The following is a 25,955-nucleotide window of genomic DNA, read 5'->3' as shown; positions in this document are numbered from 1 at the left end:
AAGATAAATCATCTTAATAACAGATTTTGTTGTACAGAATTGTATATACAGTGCTCTTGTTTCATTTTTAACCCTTTTTTCAGAAGGCGTCATGCTTTTATCCTATTTTTGCGGCTTCAAAAGCTGTATTTACTCACGTATAAGTCCCATTGACAGCATCCCAAGTGTAAGTACAGTTCATTCCCCACGGCATCGGGCGAGAAAGCAAAGAAAGATAGCCCCTAGAAGTGTAGTATAGCTCCAGATCGATAAGGCTGAAAAAACGAAACTTTAAAAAACATGAAACCAGTGCGCTTTTTTACCATAAAACAATGCTGACAAGTGTAACGGAAAGAAGCGCCGAACTGGTCTGTCGAAGACTTCGGTAGACTCGCATCTTGAGCAGCTCTTTTCTCTCGAATTCCGCAACATCTCGCCACTAGAAAAAAGGCGTTTATTGTCTCCAAGATATTCTTGCTCCAAGTTTTCTTTTCTACGAACCATTATTTTAGCTTTTCAAAAGAAAACAAAAAGTAATTGGCTAATTTATTTCGAGTAAAATTGAATAAATCGTTTAGGATGAGCCGAAACCTTCTGAAATCGATCCCCAGCTGAATCTGATTTTGGCCTTTATAATAAAGTAAATGCACCTCTGGACCGAGAACGATCATTTCCCACGAAAGCTCCCGCATTGTCGTTAAAACTGAAAGGTTCTCTGCTTTTTGCGAACGATTTCTGCCATGAACATTCATTTGGCAAATTGACATTGGCCATTTTATCAATCTCTTTTTCGGTTTCCTTTTTTCGGTGATAGGATAAGACGCGATATATACGGGATTATTCTTGCCCCAATTATGAATGCTTTCAATTTTCTATGCAGCAATGTCTTTGCAGAAGAATCTTTAAAATAATAAGCAAAAAAAAAGAAGAATTATTTTCGCTTAGAATTTTCGTCAATCAAAGAATCCTTTCTTCTTTATTACCTGCTTTGCTTTGAAGAAAAAGGCACGAGTATTTGTGGTTCCATTTGACTAAGTTGAATCTTCAAAACCATTATTTAGCAATTTTAATTTTATTATATTTCTGTATATCAAAAATCTGATTTTATAAAAGACGAAGCTTAATACAAAAATTATGCAGAACCTAAAAAGGAAGTGATTTTTAGATCTGCTTTTTGATTGGCTCGGAGGGAAAACAGAGCAATTTAATTGGCTATCCAAAAAACCACTTCAAATTTTTGGTTTTGTCCAAAAAATGCCCAAATTTTTTTCGATTATAATTTTCAAAATTGAAATTTCTGACTGTAATTTGAAAATCTTCCTGCGTAGAAAGCTGCGTAACTGTCGACTGTCGTTGAGAAAAAGGTCCATTCATTTCACTCATTCTCTTAATCGCTCCTATTTCTATCCATCCGTCTTTCAGACTAAGGGCCGAAAACACAAGTTAACAAAGTCCGAAGCTTAGTTTGAGTAACAAGGAGCATGCATATTTCACGCTGCCAGGATCAAATATTGAACAGAAAAAGCTCATGAGCGATGAATCTCGCCGTTTGGAAAGTTTCACTTTTCAAAATTAATTTTTGCTGATTTGTGCACTGTACTTGCCGGAGCGATACCGTACATTGCAGGTGCATCAATCGGACTGTACTCGATTATTCATTGAAAACGATAGGTATTGTATTGGATATCTACCGTTTAAAATTGCTTTTCTGTTTTGTCCTGTTTTCTTGATGATTCATGCTCAGAACCAACAAATCTTGATAATGTTGATTAGCAGTACTCTTACAAGAATTTCGACGACGTTTTTGAGTCCATGATTCATTGACAGTATCTATCACAACTGTAGCAGATGTCAATGTAGCTCCATGTCGATTTATTCCAGCAATTTTCCTGCCGCTAGATGTCTCTCGCCCGTTTCGTAAAGCTTAAAACGAGCCGTATTCTTTACTTACTTTCATAATCAAAAAACTTTTTTCAAAAGTAGAATGAACCTAATTCGCCTCGTTTTAACGCTTTTGAGCGTTGCTTCCGCAAATCTTCTTCGAAAAACAAACGATTTTCTCCACAAAGTTGAGGACAACGCAAGCCACAAAAAATACAACCAACAAGTCAGAGCGAAATTCCGAACCCTCTCCCGCGATCTGCTAAATCGAGGAGCAATCAACAACTACAGAAAAAACTTGACGAGTTTTGGTACTAAGCATTGCGGCATTTGCTGCATTTCACTGTTGTTTTCACTGTATATTTCCATCGAATAATAAAACAAGTTATGAAATCAAAAATTGAGAAATTATGGTGTTTCTTCTTCGGATGATAAGCTGGCGGCAAGAACGTCTCTCTGGTGGGTAGACGAGAGGAATTTGAAGCAGAGATCCTAAAAAATCATATTTCATAACGAACAAAAAAGGCAGAAAGATTGGCCAGTACTCAATGACATGCGTTACAAATCTGGTTAGAGCTTGCAATTTCGGGGGGCTTGATTTCTCTAAAATGCCAAAAAAAAGGTTATTTTATACGTTTATGTAACACTTACTATAATAGCATACTCCGGAAGGTTGCAATTAGAATCAGTACAGGACCTATTCTTCTATAATTTAGCCAGAAACGGTATGATACCAAACCTTTTCTCGGTTAGTAGTCAGGGTTAGGGGGCCGGGACTCCCATGCCAGGGAGTACCAACTGGGGGTAAGGCTCTAGGCCCTAGAGTCTAGGGTTAGGGGTATCATACCAATTCTAGCCCAAATATAGGAAAATCGGTCCTGTACCAATTCTCGTTGCATATTTTCACAAGATACTTCTTGTGGCTTACTGAATATTTGTATAGTAAGTCTAACGATTTAGTTATGAAAAATTTGTAAAATTTACTGATTGATTTTTGTCAATCGTTTTTTTTGTTTACGTAAGATTGACGTTCAAACTAAGCTGTTAAAGTCCGGGTTAATCTTTCAATTTTCTTCATGAACAGCTTGCGCTCTTTACCACAAAATCACCTAATCCCGGAAAAGTTTGCTTGGTCCTTCCGGAAAAAATATCCGTCAGATGTCATTTCGTAGATCTGGCAGAAAAAATTATGGCAACATAACATAAATATGGTGCAAGATTTAAACCTGATCGGTCCAGAGAGTTTCAGAGCGAAGATATTCGTCGTCCCGTTGTATGTACCACATTGCTCTTTTTTCCGAGTTACAGTCAGTTTCTTCGAAAATGCCTCAAAATGTAAATCGCTGCCTGAGAAGGTCCATGCAATTTTCACCAAAGATGATTGCCGATCCAAGAACGCAAGTTGTAATAAACACTCGAAATTTGCTCACAAAAAATTCACGAACAAGCGAAATCGCAAGAAAAATGAAGCAAAGTTCCTATGAGAAGACAGTGATCCAGCACAAACGCGACATATTTCCATTCTGCCTTCGAGTTCTCATTAAATTCCTTTTCCTTGAAACTCTTTGCCATGTATTCCACCCCTCTGATCGCGTCCTGCACTTCTGGGTTCAATAAAATCGGGTCGGTTTCGTTTTCCGTCCCGGCCAGTTTCGCTATCGCTCGGTACTGATAAGTCCCTTTGAAGACATCGCTGATCTTGGGCGGCTTTGGTCCATGCACGTCCATTTTTTTCATTGTCGAAGAAAAAAGGAGCCGGGGCAGGAGATCGATAAAAACGGTGCGAATCCATTGTGGCATTTCGTGGGTCTCGGGGCCGCGGTGGTGCATGTTTTCGACCACGATCGTGAGTAGGATGGAAACGGTGTTGAGAATCATCGTGAAGAGGATGTAAATGCCAAGTTTCGGGACTGCCCGGGCGGTTTGAGGGATGCTGTCGACGATGACAAGGAAAAATGTGACCAAGGACAGGAGGACGGAAATACACAGAGTTATCTTTTCCGCCTCTTCAGCTGGGAGGTAAAATACGGCGCAGGACAAAAGCTACATGAAGATTTTTTAACTGAAATTCAGTTGGGCGAAAAGACTTACCGAAAAGACTATTGTCGGAATAATAATATTCAAGATCAAATATCTCGGTCTTCTTTTGATAATGATATAATGCGTGATGTCTTCATATCCTTCCGGCAGCCCTTCGTAATATTGAATATGTCTCCAGCACCCGTAATGAAACATTTCCCACTCCCCGTTTACATTATACGTCGACAAGTCGATCGGCTCGCAACAAGTCACATCGTCATAACGCGCATCGAAATTCCGAGTCTGGATCAAAAACGTATTTCCCGTCCAGCTGCCAATCTTCATCGAGCAGTTCTGCGAGTCGAACGGGAAGTTTGCCACTTGGATTTCGCAAAAAGTTTTGGTGATAATTGGCGGGCGCCACATGACGGTTCCGTTGCTGAAGATTCGGACGCGGACGGACTCGGCGATGATGAAATCTCCATCGGCATTGCCTTAGCAAAAATGGTAAAATATGAAGAAGGTAAAGAAGTATTTGTATATAAACATTTGGCATTTCCCAACTCAAGAGTAACCTCTAGGGAGGGCTTATTTTTGCCATTTTCGGCTGCGCCACATCTTGACGCTCCTGACTTTTGCCCAGCTGACAGGAGGTGGGCGGAGCTTGACATGGCGCAGCGACTGGGCGGAAATACGATTTTTCCTCACCGGAGATCCGGGTTTTGATTTCACGTGTGTGTTTATTTTGAAACTATTTATTCATATAAAATCATCTGATATTCTACCATAGAGAGCGTAGTCAGGCAGCCAAAGAAAATCCTGAGGAACATGGAGCGTCGCGACATTTCCGTAGTCTTCTGGATCCCAAGACAGCCTCTCGTCTACCCACTCGTGATGAAACCAGAACTTTATATCGATTTTCTACGAGACTTGTTTATTCAAAATATTTTCAAAAGTCCGTGTTACTTGAGCGACTTCATTGACGTTGATGATTTCGTTGAGAATCGGACGAAATTTCACTTTTACCGGGTTTCTGTGGTCAGCTTCAAGGAGGGCTTAAAACTGTCTTCGAAAAGGGGAAATCGAAAATTCTAGAGCCTTGCTTGTGGTCTTATATTCGGATTGTAGTTGTTCGTTTCAAAGAGCTTCTTTTTTTAATCTCTCTGCTGGGCCTGCTTTTTGCCCATTTGCTTCAAAAAATAGAAATAAACAAAGAAAATGCATTTTGATCATTATTTTTGCTAGCAAAAGATCAAGTCCAGGGGCTGATCTATCGACAGCTGACGATCTGGGTGGGGATCGATGACGTTATCTTTGAAGAATATTTTAGGATAAGAGTTTTGTTTATTGATAAGAGGATAAAGTTGGAAATGAACTTTTGAAGAATTTCTGAATAAGGAAGAAAATAAATATAAAATAATTTTTTTTGAGAAGAGATAAAGGTTTTTTGCTAAAGAAATTCGCTTTAGCAGAATCGAAACACCGGTTAAATTTCACTTCTTGGGCATTTTTATAGAAATAAATAATTGCCAGTGATAAGAAAACGAGTCCAAATAATAAAATAGGTTTTAATTTCAAACGGACCATATATTTTTTTTTTGATTCTTCGAAAGACCATTCTGAAATTTTCAAGAAAAAGTAGTGAGAGAATGAAAGACACTTCTGTTGGCTAAAAGTGTATTTATTCGCCAAATTCAATGATAATCCTTTATCAAGTCCTAATACTACAGTACATTCTTCAGTACTAATTGTCAATGTTACTGTCAACTGCAGTTGAGAAATGAAAACGAACAATAATCATCATAAATTATATTTCTCTTTGAATTCTGTCGTCAGAGGCACTTGACTGTCAACACTCATTGCAAGAAGCTTGTCTTCAGCACACGTTTTTTCCGACAAGTGCAGATAATTCCATGAGCCGCTCTCGTAGAGCATTTTGGCGTTTGTAAATGGATGTCCGCGGTTTTCGCAAGCTCCATGACCATTTTCTTTCGCCAGAGTTTTTATAAAGTTAAAATTAAAATGCAAATTGTAGATTTGCAACTTGACAAATTTTATTTAAACTCAGTCCTATTATTTTTAAATACTCACTGATGTTCATTTTCTCAAAATTAATAATTTGAGTTTGAGGAGATTCCCGATTCAAGGCCAGTTTGGCTACAGTGCAATCAATAACACCTTCTGCGCAGCGAGAAAAAGTGCTCTTCGCAATTTCTATTTCTTCTTCCATTTTCTAGATTCTTTTTTACGCTTCTGTGTTGATAGATAAATGACTAAACCTTTTGTCCAAAAGCCTCAATTTTTCGATGCAAAGAAGCATTAAAATAATCGTACATAAGAAGATCAATTTTATTGAATTCGTCGAAAGTTGCTTGTCGCTCCTCGTTCAAGGGCTCAATTCTGTAGTTTCTTTGGTTTTTGTTTTCAATGTACAAATGCTCGTAGTCCGCGCAAAGTAAATGCCGAAGTAAGACAATCCCCTCCCAAAAATACTCGGTTAGCAGGATGAGGTCGAAGTTGCTGTCTAATTTTGCCAAACTCTCCTGGACGTATTTCATGTCCTTCATTCTGTCAAAGTCCATGCCAAGCTCGAACGACTGGGGATTACTCACTCGGTAAGCATAGGGAGCTGAAGAGTCGTAAGCTTCTGGAAGAATATCAAGAAATTCTTCGATCGGCAAAAAGGGCTTGGCATCAACATCTTCGACAGTGTTGGAAAGAATTTGTTTGAATGGGGCGCCCCAGCAGGGCCAGTCGCAATCGTTCGAATTTCGATAAAAATAATTGTAGGTTGATCGAAAAGTCGCGAGTGGATCTCGAATGGTTGTAAACGTCTTGACTTTTCCTCTGTTCGCGTCAAATATTCCCGGCAAATAATCCATGTTCCAGCGAAAGTGATACGTAATGCCTATCACTGGATCATTTCTCTTGCTCCCTTCCCAACAGAGTTCGTTGAACATAGCTGGAAAACATCCTCCTTGAGGTCCCATTTGAGGTTTTTCACTCTTCTCGAAGGCATTGTTTATTTTGAGCCATTTGTCAACTATGCCTTTGAATGTCGTTGATGCTGTCTTGTGTTTTTTCATAAAAATCAGACCATCTTGCAGCTGACACTCATTTTGCCATAATTCGAGGTCCGCTTTCAGTGGAATTCCCCGGTATTCGCTGCTTTCCGGCGATATCTTCTTTTGGACAATTTTTAAATAATTTTGTTTTTCAAAAAGCGGGAAATTTTCTTTGTCAAAAAGCTCGTAAACTTCGTTGATGTACTGATTTCCTTTTTCAATCATTTCGTTCGTAAAATATTCAAAAGAAGGCTCTTTTTTGGGCGATGAAATTTCTCAGTTTCTTCTAGTGTCTAAAAAAGAGTATTAGATCATTCGAGTTTCCGAGTAAAACTTACTTCTTTCAAGCATTTCAATCGAATTTCTCTGTCCGAAACAGTGTAAACATTCTCTTTTTCAATAAAATCCAAGATGTTTTCCATTTCATGGATCGCGTTCGCCTTGAGACTTTCGTAAAAGAAAATATGAAGTGGAACGTTCGCTTTTCCTTTCAGAGGGTCCTCAACCAATATAAATACAAAAGCTTTTTTGAACAAGTGTTTAAGTTGCTTTCTCGTTCATAAAGTCAAAAATTCGTCTACGGTTTTAAGGAAATTGGGGTCTTTAAGCAGTTAGGTTTATCTCAGATAAATTATCTGATAAAGGTCGAGAAGCCCACAATCGATTTGTACTCGATCAAAGAGTCTTAAAGCTTTCTCTTTTTTCAAAAACTATTTGATCTTTTCGCGCAGTGAGTAAATCCATGACCGATTACCGTTGAGGTGCGTTTTCGAGGGCTAAGCTTTCGCGACTAAGGTCAACTGTAGCTTTTCTTCTTTCGTATTTTATGAGGAAACCCCTTCCTATGTTTTGGTCAATAACTTCTTCCGCTAGAGTCTTCCACTTTCTCAAAAAATAGCTTCCCATTTTTTCCCACTCTTCTCCAACGAAAATTTCTTCTTCGACATTCGCTGTGTGCCCTTTTCCGTGTCGTCGTTTCCACTCTGCCACCGCCGCGTCGAATGGATTTCGAATGAGAAAAAGAATGGCTTTTGGGTTCGGAATTCTCTCGTCCTTGATTTCATGAGATTTCTGAAAGAGCGTCTCACCATCCGATGGCACTGTTTCTTCACCAAGAAAACCAGCCTCCAACAATTTTTTGTCTTCGTAAACGCTTCCAGTGTAAATTCCAGTTGATTTTTCGAGGAGCATCCGCGTCCAACTAAAAAAAAGATATTTTTAACATTCAAAAATTTATTTGCTTTGGTTTTTCAAAAAACAGATTGTAATTTCTACTCTTAACGCCGGAACGCATACAATTTGTTTCTCCCGGAACGCATATTGACCCATTTATGGGTAAGCACCTTTGACGCCATATGATATCAGAAGTCAAGAGTCAGTTATTTAAAAAGCTCAGGCTCTGAGCTTTCATTAAAGCCCAAGTAATCTTAGCGCCCGTTTGTGACCTTGAGTGAGCTCTTGAAGTCATGTTTTCGCGATGAAATTGAAGAGTTTCTTCCAAAAATAGACCAAAAAGAAAGTAAGTAGACATTTAAACTGGTTGTAGATGGCCACAAACCGACAAGCGCTAAGATTTCTTGGGCTCTACGGAAAGCTTAGAGCCTGAGCTTTTTAAATAATTGACTCTTTACTTCTGAGAAGGCCGGACGGGTATCGAAAAATTAATCGAGAATTGAGTTCCTCATCGAAAAGTAGCTCCATAAGTTATGGACCATAACCAAAGCCTTTGGTCCAAAGGGCGCGTTACAAAAAAATGTGTCGATATGCGTTTCGGCGTAAATATATGTCACATTTAATGTTGATTATTGCCGCATTTTAAATGTGATAATTTTCGCAGATGTCTCGTTCAATCACGAAAATTAAAAGACGAACTGAGGTCATTTTAATAATAAAATTCGACAGATACGCATTTTCCATAAATTGCATTTACTTAAGACGACGTGAAATCCGCCGTCTGGAATATTCTCTCGTATTTCAAATGGCATATCATCATTTTGGCATTAAGATCTTAATGCGACTGAAAATCGAGGCGAACTTCCGCTGCTATTTTTGGTTCTTGAACTTGCCTAAGATAAATTCAATTGATCGCCCGTGTGCAGAGCCAGATAATCACTTACGTATTACCGCTGCCTGGAAATGAAACGAAAGGTAACACTGCAAACTTATTTTTCTTCCCAAGTCGTATTTCCAAATCGCAATTTTCTTCGTCAATTTGAAAGTGAAGGTTCAATAAATTATCGTCTCTTCCAGCGACAGCTCTTTCAAGATTCACATTCATGCTCCAAGTCGAAGGATCTGAGTAAAGAAAGAAGTCTGAGAGAAAACAAATCTCTTGCTCGACGAGTGAGATTTCCGAATCGAGGTCGATTTTGTCCAAGTCGCGTTTGAAGATTGAGAGAATTTCTTTTTCCGTGAAAATAATGATATTTTTGATTTCTGAACGAAGCTGCTCGACGAATTCGGAGTCGTTTGGAGGACTGAAAATAACGAGTCTGGATATGTTTCGTTTCCCAAGCTCTTCTTCGATAAACTTTGCAAAAACCATCGGATTTTTCCGAATAGCAAGCACTTTTTGCATTGTTTCAGTTTCATCCTTGCCTGCTCCCCAATCATCCAAATCGTATCTCCAATGAAGTGCCGCCATTTTATGCTCTTTCAATCCTTCGAACTTGATGATGGCCGCAATCTTCTCAGCTAGATTCTTGATTTTCTTCGGGCGACTGGTTGCTTCGATCACTTTTCTAAACAGTTCGAAGTCTGATTCGACAAATGGCTCCAAGTTCTTAAACCGATGACGGAATATCATGTTCCAGGGGAGCAAGGAGTACGGATGTTTTAGCAAAATGCATTGCTTTCCGTCAAATCCGCTTAGAAATCTCATTAAAGATTCGGTTCCTCCTGATCCAATTCTTCTCAGCACAATTTTTTCTGTTCTTAGCGGCGTTGTTTTTATAGCTTTTTAGTTTTTTTTCTTTTAAAACGCCGATTTCCTATTTTTTTTTTGAAAGTCCATATTCAAATACTCATAAGTAAGCTTCGTCCATGTCTCATAAGTTCTTTCCGGATGAAAATCCAGAATAAGATCAAAGGAGTCGCCGCATACGGACTTGACATCAGCTGGGTCGATTAATTTTATTTTGCTTTTTATGGACTCGAATTTTATTTTTATATTTTTACGGTGATTGAAAGTCAGCTGATTCGCGATTATAAATTATAATTTATAATGCACCGAAGAATTGAAAATAGAATGACCGAAATCAATGGGGCCCAAATTATTTTTTGAAAAATCTTAGGGGGTAGAACTAGGTTTTTCGAAAATAGCCAATTCTAGACCGGCGCTCAAAATAGAAAGGTCACAATAAGTAATTGTCACTAACGATATTTTCTTATCCAAACTTGATAAATTGTCAATATCAATAAAAACAGACGGATTAGAAAAGAAATGCCCAACAGTAGTGAAATGTCGGAAAAATAGAGGAGCAACAAAAGTGCGATTCATCAGCTGGGATAAAAATAAACCCTCGCGAAGGCCCCAGATCTGGTTGTTAGGCCCGCCCATATTCACGGAAATAATGATTTTCTCTTTCTCTTCTTTGCTTGTTGCTTCGTTATTTGAAATGAGGCTATCAACAGTAGTCGACTTGTAAGTGATCTTCTGCATTGTTTCGACATCTTTCTCTTTCCAAAAATATAAACTCGCCGTAAATAAACACGCAAACGCCAAAATCAAAAATAATTTACACTTGAAATTGACAGAGCGGTCTCTTTTCGCAGAACCCATCTATTGAACGAAAATGATTCTACAACTCATATATTTTTACGAAAGACTCGGTGCGAATTTTTAGTGCCACTTCGATTTCATTGAAGGGCGCCCCCGTCACCAAATATCACGGAGGATTTAGATGTCCGGAGTTAAAGAAATAGAGAAATGCGGAAAGTAATGGAAATCAGAAAACAAAAATTATTTTTGTCATTGTTCTTATGCTTCATTGTTATGTTGTTATTTAAAAATGCAGCGCAAAGCGAATCGATAGCGAAGAAATTAAGGAAAGTTGACAAGAAAGTTTGTATTTTTTTTGAGAAAAATAGTTAAACATGAGAGGCATGAAATTATCGATTCCCTGTTTTCCCAAACTAGTTATTTCATTCTTGTCAGACTTGCTTTTTATGCTGCAAATTATGCCTCTCATTTTTCTCATCTTCTTGATCGTTTTTGTTGAAATTTTATGGTAGCAGCTGAATTGCGTTTCTAAAATTGATAATGAGGGTTTCAAGAAAACTCGTTTAGGACGAAAATCAGAGAGAATATTTTTGGCAACTTTTTAAGAAAAGCAATCATTGTAAGTAACGCTCAAAGTCAAACGCGAAACAATCGATGAACATATTGATATGAAAAAGCAGGTTATAAAAAACCATAAAAATCTGAATAAGTTGAAATTAGAGCTTTTCTTGGAAATTCGGTAACAAAAAATACTCCATTATTTTGTATTTCGGCTGTATTCAAACGGATATCCGAGGTTATTATCCAATTTTCAGATCATGAGTCCCACAATCCCAAATTCAAAAAATTTCATGGATGAGATTTTCAATAACAACGAAGACGCCTTTTACATTTACGAGCCTCTTTACCAGTACTCCAGATCTGGATTCTCGAAAAGCACCCAAAAATTGCGCAAAGAACTTTTAGTCCACAATCTCAACTGCAATTTCATCGATCACTACGACCAATCACTCACATTCGACCGATTCGATGATGACTTAAATATGCATGGAACAATCGAAAGCAGAGGAAACTTTGTTTTTCGAAACAAACATCGACGACTCTGCTTAGAGTTGCAAATATTCTACAAACATTGTCAACAGGGACAATCCTTATTGACGCTTGAACGCATGTAAAAGTTTTTTCCCGGAACGCATATCGACCCATTTTTGGGTAAGAGGCCGTAGACCCGTTTTCTTGTATATATTAACCCAAATTTTATCATAAGTATGATCTTCAGACAATAAACTTCAAGAATGGAACATATGATATCTCTCATCTGTTTTTCTAGCTCTAGAAAATGATGATTTATGAAGGCATATTTCAGCGCCTTACCCAAAAATGGGTCGATATGCGTTCCGGCTTTAATTTCAACAAATTTAGTTAACTCTTGTGATCGCTATTCTGAATATCCAGACGAATTCATCACGAATTGAACCTCATTAAGGGGTAAACCAAAAACAAAGGAGTACTTAAGATAGAATAAGACACCAAAGGAGCAGGTAAGAAAGTGTATCATATGATTCATGTGCCAGAGAGCGAGCTATTCAGGTCGATTTTAGTGGACAGGGCTTTAAAGCAGCATAAAACTGCAAGCTAATTGGCTCCAAAAAATCACTTCTTTTGTTGTACGATACATTATTATCTGCTCCTTTGTCGGTTCATCCTAGCTAAAGAGTTCCCTTTTATGGTATGTGCCCTTATTCTTGATGGTAAATCCTAAGGATAATCTAGAATAAACGGATTTCCGGTGTATTTTCAATGGTACCTGTCTGTAAAGCTTTCATGACGGGAAAGGTTTTTATTAGTGATTCTGAGTATGCGTCTCAGAAACGACATGAATGTGCGTCAATCATTGAAATTCATAAAGGTTTTATCTCCTTAGCAACTAGATTTTCAACTCCTTCTCTGTTCACCGCCATTCTGCAAGACAAATGCGACGGAATCAAATTGCGACAGCCAATGCGACCCTCTTGATTCTAAGTTAGCTTCAGAGACTTGCAAAACTCTCGTTCCAGTCGTAAAAATAAGCGACAGAATAAGTCTTGACGAAATTAAAAATATCTCAAGTCAGGATCTCACAAAAACTCAAATTTATTTAAAAAATGTTAGAACCTTTCAAGCGAAAATCAATTTGATATCAAACTCATCTTTGAATCAATTGATCTCGGAGATGCTTGCGATTTCGCAAAAGAAAGTTCTGAAGATAAAGAAAATCAAAATTGGCTGAAAAAAAACTTCATGATTGTTGACGCTGATGATCATGCTCGTAGTCTGGAAGAATATAGCAAGAAGATACTGAGCTTTGCTGGTTTTGAAGTCAAAGATAGTTTTTTTGATCTGATTAAAAATTTTAAAGATGCAGGTAATAATGCCTTAATCGAGAGAATACTGAAGATTTATTCAGAAAATGAAACAAAAAGAAATCAAGAAAGAAGTATAAACTCCAACAAAAAGCTGAGCAAAGAGTGTCAAGCCCTTTTAAATCTCTCGGATATTAAATATTGAATAAACATCATATTTCATTTTATGAAGTGAGGCCTCCGATATAAATCCCTTGTGAATGCTTCTTTTTATTCATAAAAAAGATCGGTATCACTACTTGCATTTCTGTATTGAATTATTATTCCCTTCAATCAATGACGTAATCTCTGCATAAATACTAAAAATATCAAGTACATGTATATGAACTACCTACTATATATAATCAAGAATTTTCGTTTATTGAGTATAAAATGATGAATTTTAAAATTTAATTTTGAAGAAGTTTGCAGTTATGTAGCAAAAAAATTTTGAGAATAGATTAGAGTTTCTTTCCTTCTTTCAAATCGGAGAAAATCTCCGTGTTCGAAATAGTTTCTCCTCGCCCCATCACAGATCTTTCAATCGCGACGTTGAAAGACCAACTCGAGCCATAAGAAAGATAGTAAGTTGAAGCCGTGATGGAGATCTCCATTTCCGCGAGCGACAAGATTTCAAATCGAAGGTCTTCGTATTTTTCGCCGCAGTTAGCGTAGTTCTCCGCAAGCGCGTCGATGAGCTGCATTTGAGTGACGATTTTGAGTCTTCCTTGATTTTCGAATTCTCGCTGGACGCCGTGGATCAGCTCCATTTCGGAAGGCTGAAATTGGTTATTCAAGTTTGATCTTTTATCGACAAAAATTGACGGCTGACTTACTGGAGTAGCAATATAAATAAAGTCGAAAACTTCTTCTCCGCCAATTTTGTCCAAATGTTTCCCGAGAAAATCCGCGATCGCTTTGGAATCAGAAAGAAGATCAAAGTTGTCGCAGATCAGTTTGTATTGGATTGCCTTGCACTGCTCGTTTTTCCAGTCTTTTTCGTCGTATCTCCAGTGGATCGAGAGGAATTTCTTGTCTGGCGAGTACTTTCGGACGAAGGAGTCGACGAAGATCTCCAGATGTTCCGGTCTAAAAGGGGATTAGACAGATTTCGGAAGAGAGAAAGCGACCTTTGAGTATGTTCAAAAATCGCCTTTGACAATTCGCCATCATCCGCTTCTGGTTTGTGCCACTGTCTCATTATCGGCGTGCATTTGTAAGGATAGCTCGCCACTGGACATTTGTGATCACTGCTGAGTTTCTTTCGAGCGTCGGCCAAACTGGCCACTTGAAGGAAATTTCCTGCTTTATAGGATTTCAGCTCGTCTGGAGGAGGAAAGGTTTCAAAGGGAGCGAGTTGTTGTTTCTTCCAGTTTTGGCAGTAATAAGTGAGATTGAGGGAAGAAGAAGAGGTAAAATTGTAGTACTCCTCGATCGCCTAAAATGAAGGGAAGTTGAAGGTTTTTCGAGCCCAGAGGGTCTTGTGAGAGTTATTTATGCAATCCCTTCGCTCAAAACTGCGCCTAATCTTTTTACACATGTAAAAGGTGGCTCACCTGGACGCGCGGGTAATTCTCTTTTTGGCAAATCGTTTGAAGTCTATAGATTATGTCGAATCCATCTTCGCCACAAGCTTGTTGCGCGTCTTCGGGTTCAATGACCGAAATGAGCGATTTGATTTTTGACATGTCCATTCTTTTTTATTTGGTTGCGATTGGGGTACCAGCAAAATAGTTGACTTACACAGAAAGATGAATAAGAGAGCTGGCGTGAGGAAATGACGGAATTTCGATTTATTTTTTCTGAAATCTGATTGGCCTTAAGGCCAAACAGCAGAATCTGATTGGTCGAAAATTTGCAGGAAAATTTTTGCCAAAATAGTCGCAATTTTCATCGAATTATGAGGCCTCCGAAAATAAAAGGAGTCCTTTGCTTTTGTTATAATTAATTACTGATGATTATCATTATATAATTTACTAGGAACATTGGTAATGTTTATGCGTAGCGATTTATTAATAGGAAATTAATCCATGTTCGTTCTTAGACCGCTACTCTTCTGATAAGTACGGTATTTAGATAAGAGCCCCCTTCTCATTCCGGGGATAAAAAGCCAGCAACTTCGAGATTTAAGGATATAAGCTATGAATTTGAACTTTCGTTGCGCCTAAATGCGACCTAGGATCATTTTCATTTCAAAAGCAGTCCTACCTAAAATTGCACGTAGAACTCAAATCTGGAACTTTTGAAAAAAATCTTATGAAAAATTTTCTCTCTAGAGCGATTTCAAATCTTACGCTCTCGATTGCTCGAATTTTCTCCATTGAATCGCTAAAACTAAACCGTGTCTTTTATTTTGATGATGTAAAGCTAGAAAATTGACGGGCTTTTATTTCCAAACTCTCTCAAATTTTCATTCTAGCGTTTTCCTCTTTCTTGCTCGAGTTTTTCTCCTTTTTGTGCTTTTTCGCGTGCAACCAATCAAAGCGCTCCGCTCAACCGCGCCACTCTCACGGAAAAGAGGAGTTGAGAGAGCGAGCGTCCAGCGCGCCGCTTTTTACACTATTCGCGCGCTTGGTAAGCCTCATGGAAATCGCTCTTAAATCGGTTTCGGTCGGAATTAGGGAAAACTGATCCGTCAATTTTGTAGATAAGGGTTAAGAGAAGTTATTTATCGAAAAAACTCGACCGATTTAGTGTAAAAATTTCGAGCAATCGAGAGCGTAAGATTTGAAATCGCTCTAGAGAGAAAATTTTTCATAAGATTTTTTTCAAAAGTTCCAGATTTGAGTTCTACGTGCAATTTTAGGTAGGACTGCTTTTGAAATGACAATGATCCTACGTCGCATTTAGGCGCTACGAAAGTTCAAATTCATAGCTTATATCCTTAAAACAAAAATGAAACCACTTTCCTTTGATGAAAAGGAACGATCGCCGTGGTTGAACCATTGGAAGTTGGATCGCCACGATCGTGTTTGAACCAGGGCGGAATTATCAGCGTCCTGTTCAGAGCGACGGCTTTTTGATTAGGTTAGACTCGCGCCGCGTTTTTAAAAGAAATTATCTTTGAAAAGATCAGCTCCTTGATTTTGCATTTTGGCTTTTTCAGGACACGTCTGCGCTCATGAAAATAGGGTTAGCTTGAGGTAAGATAATCAACCGCAATTTTGGGAAGAGCGGGTACTCAATTGAGAGAGTCTAACCAGTGCCTAGATAGATCGAGTCTCGAATCGACACAATTTGATTGTTCGGCCCTCTTGAACCAGCCACGGCTAGAAATCTCGTCGGATCGAGCTTGTACTTTGGCTCAATTGTCTTCCCAACATCGGACTGCACTTCTCTGTCGAGCGCACAGGCGCCCGTTAATTTTGATAAAACCGGGCGCTCGACGTTTATTTGATTTTTTAAGTCATTTGATTTTGATAAATCTTCAGCTGCGGATTCAGCTTTTGGGTTATTTTCATCGGTTTTCGGCAGTGATGGGAAATACTTTTCAAGCCGTATGCTATTAAATTAATCGTTATTTTTTGAAAAAATATTAAAATTAAAATTTCAATTATTTTAGTTATTAAATTTGATAATTATTAAATAATAAAATCAAAAACTCATTATTTTTATTAAATTAAACAAAAATATTATTTTTGAATTTTTATTTTTAGAATTTTATTAGATATAATTTTTTTAATTTTTTTTAAACAATTAATTAATTTATCAAATTATTAATATTTTTTTCTTAATTGATTGAAAATTGAGAAAAATGTTAATTAATTACCTTGATGAAAATTCAAACGTCAGCTTCTGATTATTCTCTACAAAAATAAACAAAAACGAAAAGCAAAACAAAACAATCAAAATCGGAAGCAACAGTTTCCGGAAAACCGTCATTTTTTAATTGATTTTTCTCTCAAAAAAAACGTTGAAAAAAATTAGTTTCGGTGCGGGAAAAAGCGGAGTGAACAGCGCCGCGCTACTCGCCGACCGCTACTTTATTTTAAAGAACGACATGTGTTGATAACAAACACGGGAAATAATTGCTTGGATAATTTTTTCTGTTTTTATGGGATAAGAAGCAAGAGGGCTAGTTTCATGATTTTTTATATAAAAAAGGCGATATTTTTTAAAACAAGCTTTTTTTTTGGCCAATATTTGACATTTTCAAGCTGATACAGTAGCGCTTACTGTATCAAAGTGTCCGTTACTGTCAGTAGAAAAACTTTCTTTTTGAAATATTTTAAAGCCTCATTTATTTGAACTTTTCTAGCCGGCTTTTTCATTAAATGAAAGAAGAAGAGTCGTGCGGCTCAAGTGGCTTAAGTACTCTAGAATTTTGAGTGGATAAGAATTTAAGAAAACGCAACGTGTGCACATTTTTTCGCTTCCGCAAGAACCGCCCGCAAAAACCAAATCCTATTTAGCTTCCTTTCCTGTGTTTTGATTTTTGACTGCCAGAAGTTTAAATTGAATATATTTTATTGGCAGTATATTTTTTGAAGAAATATTGCTTGGGTAGTATTTTTAGGTCTTTTTACTTTCGTTTGATGTCTGCTTCGAAGATTCGCGTGTTCTGAAAACCAGTCAAAAATGGCAATTTAATCCGCTCTTACCAAAAAAGTCGCTCCTTTGCTCAAAACCGCTCTTTCGGCTTCGACGTTAAAAGACCAACTTGAGCCAAAAGAGGAATAAAAAACGCTGGAAGTAATGCATGCTTCCATTTCCGCCAAAGACAAGATTTCGAACCGCAGATTTTCGTACTTTTCGCCGCAGTTTTTGCCATAATGATCGATCAGCGATTCAATCATCTGAAAAGCGTTCTTAAAAATAGCAGAGAATTGAAATTTTATTGCCTCAATTTGAGTGACGATTTTCATCTTGTTTTTCGTCTCGAATTGGAGTTGGACGGATTGAATGAGTTTCAGCTCATTCGGCTGAAGGAAAAATTAAGAGCTAGAATTAAATTTTCAATTTCTCACCGGAGTAGCAATATAAACGAAATCAAAGGCTTGGTCGGCTCCGGACGCTTCGAAAAATTTCATCAAATAACTCGCCAGTTGCTCCGGATCCGTCAAAAGCTCGAAATTCTGGCAGACGAGTTGGAACTTTCTCGACTTGCATTGCTCGTTTTTCCAGTCGCTTTCGTCGTAGCGCCAGTGGATTGAGATGAATTTCTTTGAAGAAGAGTATTTTTTGATGAAGGAATCGACGAAATCTTCGAGATGCTTTGGCCTAAAAACGAAATTTATTTAAAAACCGCCGTTTTAAAAAGGAGAAAAAAAAACCGCGAATTTTTCTTTTTTTTTTCGAAGCCGAACGCGGCTTTTCGATTTTTTTTCTTTTAAATAATGAAATTTTGAACATTTTTTAACGAATAAAATTTCCGCTTTCAGTCGTTAGGCCAATCAGATTTAATAAAAATTTAATTGAGTAATCTTTATATATTTTTACCTTTGCGTATGAGCAATAATATCCCTTGAAATTTCGCCAATTTCGTTCTCCTTGCCCTTCGCCCTCAAAATCGGCGAACTATTGTAAGCATAAGTCGCGAGGGGACATTTATAATCCGAAGCGTAGTACTTTTGAATCTCCTCTTTTGCATTTTCTGTCGATTTGATTTGAATGATGTTTCCGCCGTGGAAGACGCTTTCGATGATTTCTCGGGAAGGAACTGTTGGAATCTCTTTCAAAGACGATTTTGAGCGGCAGATTTGTGCGTAATCGATTGTTTCTGGAGTTGAAGGGAAATTGTAGAAATCACGAATCGCCTGAAAACATAAACAGCTGAAAGGCTGAAAACCTCCATAAAAGCCTAAATACCTGAATTCTATCAAAATTGTCCGGCTGACAAATCCGTTGAATTCTGTAGAGAACATCAAATCCCGCCTCGCCGCATTTCTCAAGTGCCTCTTTCGGCTCGATGACGGAAATCAATTCTTTGATCCTTTTCAAGTCCATTCGCTGATGAAACTCGACAATTTCTGTGTTTGAACTGTTTGCAGTTGGGTCTCCGCGGTTGTGCTTGAAGAATGGAGGGATGATCAAGGTGCGATTGAGAGCGATGGCGAAGAAAATTGAGTCGCGGAGGGAGAAGATTTGGTTGTTTGGGCCGCGAGAACCAGCCACGGCCAGGAATTTAGATGGATCCATTTTGTATTTCGGCTCTAGAACTTCGCCCACGTCACTTTGAGCGCTCCTGTCTAGCAGACACGGTCGAAGTGCTTCTTCTTTTATTTTTTCTAACACTTCAGTTTTCTGTGGCTCAAGAATTTCCTCCTCTGCTTCGAATTCTAGCTCTGATTCTGTAGGTTCTAAATCCTCGACCTCAGATAAAATTTGGAAAATGTTTTCTTTTGGCTTCTTTTTCAAGAAATGATTGCCGAACTGTTTATCGTGGAAATATCTGAATTAAAAAATCAGTTTTTCAACAAGATAAAAATCTATTTCGTCAAAAATTTCAAACTTACTCTTCTTCTTTCATGACAATCCCAGTAAACCTTTCCAAATTCACTAAAACCGACATGAACATATAAACAATCACAATCAGCACAAAAGGAGCAATACCCTGCTCGGCAAAACTTCCACCCTTGATCATGTTTTCTCTTGGTTCTTAAAAAGGCGCTAATTTCTCGGCGGAGTGCTGAGAGCTCAAGCGCCCGCCCCTGCATTCGCTCTGAAGCTGCGTAATCGTTGCGCGGCGGGGTAAACCTCGTGCGCCGGCCAAACCCTGGAATTATGTTTTGACTTTTTGTTTTGCATTAAAATAGCCCCTTGGGGGATTTCACTGTCAGAAAAATATGGAGATGAATGCAACTTAAAAAATTTTTTGCGAAAAAATTTTTAAAAATAAAAAAAAAAACAAATTATCTTTTTTGATTTGCTTCAGAAAATAAACGTTATAAAATTGAGAAAAAAAATTTTGATTAAAAATTTTAGGTTTATCCATTCCTGGGTCAAGAAAATCCTTGCCACATTCTTGGCAACATTCACTTTGCTCCACGCATTTTCCATTATTTGCCAGAACTTGATACGAGCATTTCGTATCATCAACGCAGGCGAACTCGCAATCTTCTTTTTCCAAGCATTTTTCCAGTGGGCAGAACCATCCGGTCCCCAGTCCTTCGCAGTCGAAAATGCACTCTGCAACGTGGGAGCAAATTTTAGAAATCGGGCATTTGAGGTCTTTGAAGTCTTCACAGAAAAAATCCGCAGGACAAGTGAGGCCTGACAAATCTGTTTTCAAGTCGATAGGTGTTGAGCAATCAGCATAGCTTGCACAGAATCCAGAAAGTGCATCAGGACTAGCGCAAGTTGTGCAAGGGCAATCAAGGCAACTGTAAAATCCGTTCGTTTTCGCCGAGACAACTGCTCCAGTCTTTTTGCAGATGCATTCGTAGCCGTCACCGATTCGTTCATCGAGATTCTTGCACTCTGTCGTGAATTCTTCGCAAAGATGACTCCCTGTTTCGCACTCGTTTATATCTAGACAAGTTTGTCCGTCGTAGCCAAGCTGGTAGCGAACGCCATCAAAGTCCGGCGGACAGCCGCAGCGGAAAAATGGCGATTTGTATTCATTTTCGCAAGAATCACTGCAACCGGCAATGTCGCTGCAGGCATCATAAGCAGGACAAGTTTCCAAATCCTTCGTGGCTGGATCTCCATCAGGATCCGGATCAGCTAACGAGCCATCGGGGCATCTGCATTCTGATTTTTCTGGCTCGGTTGCGACGCAATCGTCCAAATTCTTGCAGTTTGTTATTTTTTCACTGACGCCCATGCAAATCACTGTGTTCCAGGAAGCAGGAGGGTTCGTCATGTCCATCCAAGTCCAGCCGGCGCCTTGCGTACTCGACAAATAGAAAGCGTTTCCATTCGAAATCTCAACGAACGCTGCTGACGCTGAGGCCGCCGTGTTCGATCCAAAGAAATTCGTGTAGCCGTTTGTTTCGTTTCCCGGGGTGAGCGCTTTCAACTGCCCTGGTGGGAAGAACTTACCGCTTGTTGTTGTTGTGTGAGTGTGAGTTAAACCAATGACGGCAAAGACAGTATCAGCAGCGCTGACAGCTTCGACGGACTCAACGACTTTTCTCCAAAACTCTTCTTGCTCAGCTTTAAAGGGATAGATGAGCTCTTTGCCATCGATTTGACATGCTGCCCGTGCTGCGTCTACTGAACTAAAAGTCCCCGAAGACTTTTTGATCGCAGACCATGTAAACTGTTGAATAGGGTGCTCATCGTCTTCGATGTTGTAGTATCCTTCTTGAAGCGTATCTCCATTGAGGACGATTTCGTAGCCATACATTGCCAAGCTCGCCGGTTTTGCATCAGCAGCGCAGATTTCGCGGTCGATTCCGGGGATGATCACTTGCCCGGGCTGGTAATTTCCGCTCAAATAGGGGACATGGACGCATTCTTTCCAGTGGATCTTGAGTTCCGCGATACTTATTTCAGCATGCTCGAATTTGAGGGTAAGAGAGTTTGCAACGATTGCTCCGGAAGCGAATCGGATTTCGAAAGTGAAGACGTCATCAGTTGGAATCAACGAGGAGATAAGGGTTTCGGTGTAAGTTCCATCTGATTCAAGCACATAGTAGTACCCTTTTATACTTTCAAGGGAGAATCCGTTTGATTTTGCATTGGAATTGTCAGCATGTGCTGAATCAAATCGAGGTAAACCAATGTAGTCTTCGGATAGTTGAATCGTTATTTTTTCAAAAATGACTAAGACAAAGTCAGCGTCCCAATCTACATCTGTAACAGCTTCCGGGTCAATGAATCGGAATTTGAGCTCGTTGTTGTAGTCTTCGCCGCATGGTTCATCGAATGTAAAGGCGGTATTTTGATCATTATCGAACATTTTGTTCAGATCCGCGATGTCAAAGTCGCCAAAGATTTTCATTTGAACATCAACTCGAGTATCCGGATTTAAATTTGTGTCCAAAGATGCTTGATACTCGAACCAAACAGAGTCAGAATTGGCCCCTGAAAGCGTATTTGTCCACAAATCAGCAGGTGGGACTGACGGAAATTGATCCATTGTTCCTTCGCCGTTCCATATGATATCTTTATAAAGATTTTCCCTCTGAAAAGCGCAGACATCTGGAATTTCTGGCTCACATGGTTTAAATGATATCGTCAAGCAATGTTCTCTACTTTCTGATCCTTGGATGGCAGGTTCACAGATGCCGCACAGCTTGTGGGTCTGGGAAAGTTGATCTTCTACTGGAGACCAGGTACAAATTGCTCCACCATCGCCGTCCGGCTGCGGGCAAATCATATTGTACGGCTTTTTCGTCCACCGAGCTGATCTAATTCTTGAATAATACCGTGCTTCGTAAGTCAAGACTCCCTTCCAAGGAATGATAATAGAATTCTTCGGCGCGTCACCCGCCTCGTTCAGTTCATAAACAACAGAGTCGTCAACTCCTGGCGACGGATCAATCCAGGCGGCACCGATAGTACAGCCTGCCTGAAATACAGAGCATCCGCCTGGCGGTCGTTGGATGTAGTATTGACTTGTTGCAGAAGATGCCGGGATCGTTCGGCATGTATCGGTGTCCAAATTGTACAGAAGAAGCCCTTCATCAGTAGTTTTCTTATCCAAAGAGCAAGGTTCAGCTTTCTTGTTGACTTTTGATCCGTCTCTGTAATACATTTTTGCTTTGCTATCGACAGTGATGCCGAGCAAAATTTCTTCTGTATCAGGAAGTTGAGTTAGGAATTCTATCTCTTCTTCCGTTCTTGGTGCGAAAATCTCTCTACCTGGGGATAAAAGGCCCTCTATATCGTCAACTGGTGTAGGACCAAGGACTTCACAGTCTGCTTCTAGAACAGGAGTGTTGTAGCAAGCCATGTCATCAGTATACGTCGGCTTGGAGCAAATAATTTTTGCCACTGTACTAGCACAATTCGTAGCAAGGTGGCAGCTTTCCATTGAGTCATCGGCGATATTTGCCGGGTCATACTTTATTCTGACGCATGCTCTTTCGTTGGGATCGCTGGTCGTTGAGTCAGTAAAACTGCTTGCTGAAGTGCATCTTGTATTGAAGTCAGTTCCCGTTATTGCAGAATTGTCATATGGATCTAACAAATCAGCGCCTTGATGAGATCGAGCTCTTACATAAATTTCTTCGCCGAAACTTTTGAACCAAAGAAGCTCTTCTTCTGTCCTCGGCATCGCTATTTCCATACCGGCTTGTTTGCAGTACGCCTCTCCCTCAAAGTATGTCATTGGTTTCGCTGCAATAGCACAAGAGCTTGGCGGAATCGCATTGCAATCAAGAAGTGGATGTGTGCAAATGAATGGCTTCGTCGTGTCCATGTGTTGGTCGAGCATACAATCAACTCCGAAACCCATACTCATTGCAGAAACGTAGACTTTTTCAACATTATCGGAAAACGCTGGATTTTGGCAAGTAGTGGACCAACCAGCTCCTGAAAAAATTAGTCCACCGGTGTTCATGTCGATTATATCGTCGCCAACTGCAACTGCATTCAACCAATAATCTTGCCATGGATATTCATCAATTAGACTCAAATCAGCAGAATTTTGAGGAGAAAAAAGAGCTCCGCCATTTTCTTCGCAAAATGCTTTTGCATCTGCATATGTTTTCCAGGCAGCTGATGGAGCACAAAGACCATCGAAGCTTGGATCTTTGAGAATATGGCTCTCATCTACTGTTCCGTCTTCTATGATCGCCATGAAAACAAGTGGCATCGAGGATTTCGGCTTGAACTCATCGTGATTTCCGGCTACAATGTGTTCGTACCACCTATCATAGTATGGATCAACCGGGTCAATATTTGGATCGTATTCGTAGTCTTCAACCTGAATCGCCAACGGACGCGCTCGATCACAATTACCACCATTACAGCTGTCTTTCGTCGGGTCGTACCCAATTACACAGCCCCCTCGATCAGTTGCCCAGAAAAAAGCCCCGTCGCTGTAATCAGAAATCGTCTCAAAAGCGAGCTCGCTGGCTTCATAAGCTGTCGACCATCGGCACTTAACACTATCGCCATCGGCGTCTTCTGGACTCAGATCGAAATAGACAGTGCCGCAGCCGGCTTTCGCTCGCCAGTCGCAGGGTGTTTTGAAAGTTGGCGGATTGTTGTCGATCTCGAGAATATGTGCTGAGTATTGCCAAACTCTTTTGCCCCAAGGCGTGTGGACAGACATTCCATGTAAGCACTGACCGGTTGTGTAGGTGAACGATTTCTGATCGTAGCCCCAGCCGAGATTAGGAGGAGCGCAAAGAAATCTAGCATTTTTGTTTACAACTCCATTTGAGTCAGGTGTTGGGACTTTATCCTGCCAGAAAGAACACTGACCAGACGAATCAATGTAAATGAGATTTGGGTAACCTGCTATTATTGTCGTCGTTCCCGTTGATGTCATTCCCGATGTTGTTGGTTCCGCCGTAGTACCCGGTTCTTCTGTCGTCGTTGTAGTACTCGTAGTAGTCGTTGTCGTACTCGTTGTAGTCGTCGTACTCGTTGTAGTGGTCGTAGTTGAACAGTCGAATTGAGTCTCATCACAACATCCAGCTGTATTCGACGCATCAGGCCATCCGCAAGTGCCGCTAATAGCAGTCAATGGAATAAAGACAGTTCCAGGACCGCATTCCTTCACAACAGTACCGCCGACCACATTTTGATGATCGCAATGATAAAACTTTTGGCAAACTGGGTGCGGAGTATGAGCGTTGTCCGGCAAATTATTATCCACACAATGAGTCGGATTCGTATGTTCGGGTTCATTTCGGACTATTCTTGTGCTTGTTTGAGAGCACAGGCTCGATGTGTCTGCATTATTTTCTATCCAAATGTCTTGATTAGATGTCTTCGCGAGATGCTTGATGTATCTCATTTCTTCAACCGTTGTCGGACCCCATTTAGTTGCCCCTTTTCTCTTCGTGTCGCACAGACGAACTGCATCATCCACAGTCAGGGAATTCTGCAAATCCCAAACTGCATCAAAAATATTTCTGTCCATTTTGAATTCAAAACTTCCGGCTCCCCACCAATTGTGCATCTTTTGCGCATTCTCTTTCGTGTAGACTTCTTTGATTTCAAAGAGTGCTGGTTCCACGTGACCTGGTCGATTGACGCTCTGAAGTGGTGGCTCGCACTCGGAGCCAGGAGATTGAGCGAATTTCTCTTCGTCAGGATATGCGCTCTCCACATCGAAGTTCCAAAAGGGCATGAAGTACTCTCCAATCGCCTGGTCAGCTGTGATCTTTCCGATTCTCGTCACATCGGGCCAAGCGTCTTTTCGCCCCTTTGTCATCGTCATTTCTACGAGTTCTCCGTTGATGGAGCATTCTTGTTGCCACCCGAGCTTCGAGTCGGAGTATTTATCGCCCTTCGAGATCGTGCCGAATGTTTTACTCTTCCCGAGACATTGGCTACGGAAAATTCTGAACATTGGATTCTGCGGGGTAAATCCTTCTTCTTTCTTGAACTGAATACTTGCGCCTCGATATCGATGCTTCATCATGTCGCTGTACTGATTATTCGGCTTGCATTTTCCGCTGAATGGTGAATAGGTTCTTGCGAACGAGCGTGCAGTAAGATTTGTTGAGGCGATGTTGAAGAACTGATCGGCGCTGTTGAAGATAGGAAGCTCTCTAGAAGTAGCGATGACAACTTTCGGCGCGTTGGGATCCGCTGGTTCTTCTGGAGTTTCTGGCGCTGGATCGGGAATGACTTCAGTCGGCGGGCCGGTGAAAACATCTCCCAAATTATTGTACGAGCAAGTTGTTTCGGTTTGATCTAACTCAGCGCAAATGAAGTAATGGAGCTCCGAGCAATCGACGTTTTCCGAACAACCTTTGTCTTCTCTGATTGTTGCGCAGGATCCGTGTGTTACTGGATCTTCACAGAATGTCCCGTCACTAAATTCCGTTGTAGCAGCGTCAG

General features: G+C 39.9%; 4 protein-coding genes across 4 annotated transcripts; all 4 read right to left on the bottom strand.

Annotated features, from left to right (window-relative positions):
* Positions 1 to 2,216: 2,216 nt before the first annotated feature.
* Positions 2,217 to 7,231, bottom strand: LOC145705691 (acetylcholine receptor subunit alpha-type unc-63-like). The gene is made up of 8 exons (XM_081783179.1): positions 6,159 to 7,231; positions 5,944 to 6,112; positions 4,846 to 4,934; positions 4,665 to 4,800; positions 3,952 to 4,373; positions 3,208 to 3,903; positions 3,087 to 3,150; positions 2,217 to 2,352 (listed from the first exon to the last, which is right to left on the bottom strand). The coding sequence occupies exons 1-6, from the start codon at positions 7,167 to 7,169 to the stop codon at positions 3,298 to 3,300; spliced, it is 2,433 nt and encodes an 810-aa protein (XP_081639305.1). The 5' UTR covers positions 7,170 to 7,231; the 3' UTR covers positions 2,217 to 2,352; positions 3,087 to 3,150; positions 3,208 to 3,297.
* A 463-nt stretch (positions 7,232 to 7,694) lies between these two features.
* LOC145705690 (uncharacterized) lies at positions 7,695 to 9,867 on the bottom strand. Its single transcript, XM_081783178.1, has 2 exons — positions 9,062 to 9,867; positions 7,695 to 8,145 (listed from the first exon to the last, which is right to left on the bottom strand). The coding sequence occupies exons 1-2, from the start codon at positions 9,823 to 9,825 to the stop codon at positions 7,695 to 7,697; spliced, it is 1,215 nt and encodes a 404-aa protein (XP_081639304.1). The 5' UTR covers positions 9,826 to 9,867.
* A 3,562-nt stretch (positions 9,868 to 13,429) lies between these two features.
* Positions 13,430 to 14,914, bottom strand: LOC145706165 (uncharacterized). The gene is made up of 4 exons (XM_081783686.1): positions 14,603 to 14,914; positions 14,177 to 14,484; positions 13,883 to 14,135; positions 13,430 to 13,825 (listed from the first exon to the last, which is right to left on the bottom strand). The coding sequence occupies exons 1-4, from the start codon at positions 14,738 to 14,740 to the stop codon at positions 13,508 to 13,510; spliced, it is 1,017 nt and encodes a 338-aa protein (XP_081639812.1). The 5' UTR covers positions 14,741 to 14,914; the 3' UTR covers positions 13,430 to 13,507.
* Positions 14,915 to 17,495: 2,581 nt separating this feature from the next.
* On the bottom strand, positions 17,496 to 19,765 carry LOC145706161 (uncharacterized). Its single transcript, XM_081783683.1, has 7 exons — positions 19,502 to 19,765; positions 18,855 to 19,437; positions 18,486 to 18,802; positions 18,014 to 18,266; positions 17,888 to 17,968; positions 17,648 to 17,842; positions 17,496 to 17,607 (listed from the first exon to the last, which is right to left on the bottom strand). The coding sequence occupies exons 1-7, from the start codon at positions 19,627 to 19,629 to the stop codon at positions 17,569 to 17,571; spliced, it is 1,596 nt and encodes a 531-aa protein (XP_081639809.1). The 5' UTR covers positions 19,630 to 19,765; the 3' UTR covers positions 17,496 to 17,568.
* Between the last annotated feature and the right edge of the window lie 6,190 nt (positions 19,766 to 25,955).

The sequence above is a fragment of the Oikopleura dioica genome, chromosome PAR (genome assembly GCF_907165135.1).
Source record: "Oikopleura dioica chromosome PAR, OKI2018_I68_1.0, whole genome shotgun sequence".
Classification (NCBI taxonomy): Eukaryota; Metazoa; Chordata; class Appendicularia; order Copelata; family Oikopleuridae; genus Oikopleura; species Oikopleura dioica.
Note: the sequence above shows the minus strand (reverse complement) of the source record. Positions and strands in the feature narration are given on the sequence as shown.